The sequence below is a fragment of the Cucurbita maxima genome, unplaced genomic scaffold (genome assembly GCF_002738345.1).
Source record: "Cucurbita maxima cultivar Rimu unplaced genomic scaffold, Cmax_1.0 Cma_Scf00019, whole genome shotgun sequence".
NCBI classification, from domain to species: domain Eukaryota; kingdom Viridiplantae; phylum Streptophyta; class Magnoliopsida; order Cucurbitales; family Cucurbitaceae; genus Cucurbita; species Cucurbita maxima.
Genome location: NW_019272035.1, coordinates 1,918,533 through 1,922,003, shown reverse-complemented (window position 1 = coordinate 1,922,003; position 3,471 = coordinate 1,918,533). Strand labels below are relative to the sequence as shown.

Here is a 3,471-nt window from a genome sequence, read left to right as displayed (position 1 = left end):
TTTTTTTTTTTTTTTTTTTTTTTTTTTTTTTTTTTTTTTTTTTTTTTTTTTTTTTTTTTTTTTTTTTTTTTTTTTTTTTTTTTTTTTTTACTTTTGTGAGGTGAGAAATTCTCTCTTTATCATTTATACTTTTAACCTCTTCCTTCCCTTTCACACTCTTCTTCTTTTCCCTCTTCTTTCTCACCCGTTAAGATCTTCGTGACATGTGAACATCCCAACTAATTGATTCATCTCCAACAAATTCTACCTTTTTTCTTTTACCTTCCACTAGGCGATCAATGTATAGTGTCTTGTAGCTTTGAGTCGTAGACTCGTCTTGCTGCTGAGGTAGTTCATTAGGCTAGTCGGGTGAGCTTGAAGCGCACCTGGTGTTGAGGTACGAGTAGTAGTTTTTTGGAGGGTCCTCTATGACGAGTTCGTTCATATCATAGTATCTTTGCTTTTCCATTCCTCGGATCACGAGCAATGGTTTGATTTGTTGGCCCCCACGTGGAAAAACATGAACAATTTAGAGACTCAAGCATTCAGATAACAACAAAGACACTGACCGTCCAAGCATCAAAAGAGCGCCGACACGTACTCTAACCCCTGTTGTGAATTTTGACATGCGTATGGAAATCGCCGTCTTCTTTGGCTTTTGACCCATTGTGGGAGTCTTTTTGGGGGCAAGGGAACGTTGGTGAGACGCAAGGGATCTTAAGTTTCCTCTCAACAATTCAACTTCGGTAGAGGGCTTTTGACCTGTTGTGAGAGTCTTCTAGGGTTTCTCCTTCTCTATGTAGGGGAATGTTGGCGAGACGCAAAGGTTCTTAAGTCTCCTCTCAACAATTCAGCTTTCGCCGAGGGCTTTTGACCTGTTGTGAGAGTCATCTAGGGTTTCTTCATCTCTATGCAAGGGAACGTTGGCGAGATGCAATAAGTCTTCTCTCAATAATTTGACTCCCGTAGAGGGCTTTTCACAAGTTGTGAGAGTCTTCTAGGGTTTCTCCTTCTCTAAGGAACATTGGTGAGACTCCAGGGGTCTTAAGTCTCCTCTTGGAAGGCTTTTGACTTGTTGTGAGAGTCTTCTAGGGTTTCTCCTTCTCCATGCAGGGGAATGTTGGTGAGATGCAAGGGGTCTTAAGTCTCCTCTCAACATTTCGGCTATCGTAGATGGCTTTTTGACTTGTTGTGGGAGTCTTCTAGGGTTTCTCCTTCTCTACGTAGGGAAATGTTGGCGAGACGCAAGGGGTCTTAAGTCTCCTCTCAACAATTTGGCTACCGTAGAGGGCTTTTGACCTGTTGTGGGAGTCTTCTAGGGTTTCTCCTTCTCCATGCAGGGGAACGTTGGCGAGACACATGGGGTCTTAAAGTCTCCTCTCAACAATTCGGCTACCATAGACGGCTGTTGACCTACCGTGGGAGTCTTCTAGGGTTTCTCCTTCTCCATGCAAGGGTGCGTTGTCGAGACGCAAGGGGTCTTGGTCTTTGCCTTTAATCTGCCTCACAAATATCCCTTCTCAAGAATTACGAAGTAGTGATTAGATTCTCAACATTTAGAATGATCATTGGTACTTTATCTATACTTGGATAATTTAAAATGGGATTTTATTATTAGCAAACATAAAAGGAAAAAAAAAAAAAAGTTATAAATGATATTCATCATAATTCAATTAGGAAACATATATTTTAAAAGTTGATGAAAAATTTGGCAAGAAAAAAAAAATATTTTTTTGCTCATTTCCCTTAATTTTATTGATTTATGAGTTTAAAAAATAAATAAACGATTTTTTTAAATAACTATATTCTGGGCCATTTAGAAAATAATTTCAATTTTCAAGGACTAATTTGAAAATTTCAGATTTTATGACAAAATTAAATACGTCACTTTTCAAATTTTAATACCTAAAATGAAACAGAATTTAAATTTCAATAACCAAAAGCAAGGTCTAAATTTGTAATTTGAGTTTTATTCTTTATATTTTTAAATATTCAATTTAGTCACTATATTTTTTTATAAGTCTTAATATAATCCATATTGATTCTTTTTTAAATAGCCTATATTAATCTTTGAGTTTTAAAGTTTTTCTTACTTGAAAATTATTATTATTATTATTTAATCAATTCAGTAAAAAATTTAATTTTAAATGAGTGAACTAAAGATTTATAACTAATTTTTTTTCTGTTTATTCAAAATTAAAAAAAAAAAATTAGACAATTGAAAAACTGAATTTTATATTATTCTAACTTTAAAAAATTACAATTAGATCATTAAAATTACGTGAATTAAAATAAAATAGACAAAGTGGAGAACTTTATATATTTTGTATAGATAATAATAAATTATAATAAAAATATTTGAGATTTATAATCCATCCACTATTTATCTCATTTTCGGGTAAAACCATTTTAAAATTACAACTAAATAAAATTAGTATTTAAACCATGAAATTAGATTCTTCTCGAAGAAACAAGAGAGAAAGACCCGCCCCCGCAGGAAGAGGAACCCGCATTGCCGTACGATTCCCCAAGAAATCAGGAGCTTTCAGAATTCCGAGCTTTCCTTGTCCATTTCTGATTCTCAAGAAAAGTCAACTCCACAAGAAATCATTGGAGTTCATGAATGACGGTAACAGTCAAAACGAGATTTCTGAACCTGTAAATTCCCTTTTCCCCTTTTACAAATCAATCATTGGCCGTCGTTTTAGCTTCAGCTGAGCTAATCCACTTCAGTTTTGCAGCTCATTTCAATGGAAGAAATCAAGTCCGATTCCACTCCTCAGCACCGCCTTATCTCGGTGGAGTCCGATGCTGTGCTCTCAAAACCAGTAAAATCGAAGCGTGTTGCGTCGCTTGATATCTTCCGAGGTCTCACCGTCGCGGTACTTCTGTTCTTCCCCCCCTTTTTTTTGTTCCCTTTTATTGATTGCTGGATGCTTTGGTAATGGATGGTGCCGGAGGGTTTTTATTGGGTTGTAATTAGTAAGAACAATCTTTCTTCCAAACCCATTTTCAATGTCTGTGAGCAACTCTGATGCAGTGTTATTAGTAGTAGCTTCTCCTTAGTCGTTAATTGGTTTGCTCCTATTGGATATCAATTTTGTTTTTGATTTTTACTTTTCTTAATTTGTGCTTGTTTCTCAAAAATTTCTTTACTATGATCTTCACTTCTCTTAAACAAACATTTCTATTATTAGCTAAATTCCAAAAACAAAAATGAATTTAAGAAAACTTGACTTGAATTTGGAAAATATAGATAGAAAGCTGATAATAACTAAATGGTTTTCTAGACTGAAATTTTATCATCTTAATTTTCAATACCGATAGTCATTATGATTTTCAAGATAGAAAGTAGTATTTATCATCTAATTTTCAAGATCGAAATTTTAAAAACTAAATAATTATCAAACGTGGCCTTGGTAAGTTTATGGAGAGCTATTCTCTTGAATAATAGAGATTCTTGTTTTTTTTGTTTTTTTTTTTTTTTTTTTT

General features: G+C 34.3%; 1 protein-coding gene across 3 annotated transcripts in view; it reads left to right on the top strand.

Moving 5' to 3' along the window:
- Positions 1 to 2,422: 2,422 nt before the first annotated feature.
- Positions 2,423 to 3,471, top strand: part of LOC111493777 (heparan-alpha-glucosaminide N-acetyltransferase) — a 10,284-nt gene continuing 9,235 nt past the window's right edge. Inside the window, exons 1-2 of one of the 3 annotated variants that reach the window (XM_023143624.1) lie at positions 2,423 to 2,637; positions 2,721 to 2,861. In XM_023143624.1, the coding sequence (XP_022999392.1) occupies positions 2,425 to 2,637; positions 2,721 to 2,861 (354 nt within the window). In that variant the 5' untranslated portion in view covers positions 2,423 to 2,424. Of the gene's footprint in view, positions 2,638 to 2,712; positions 2,862 to 3,471 lie in introns of those variants that run through there. The other 2 variants (XM_023143625.1, XM_023143626.1) reach the window with 2 other exon arrangements.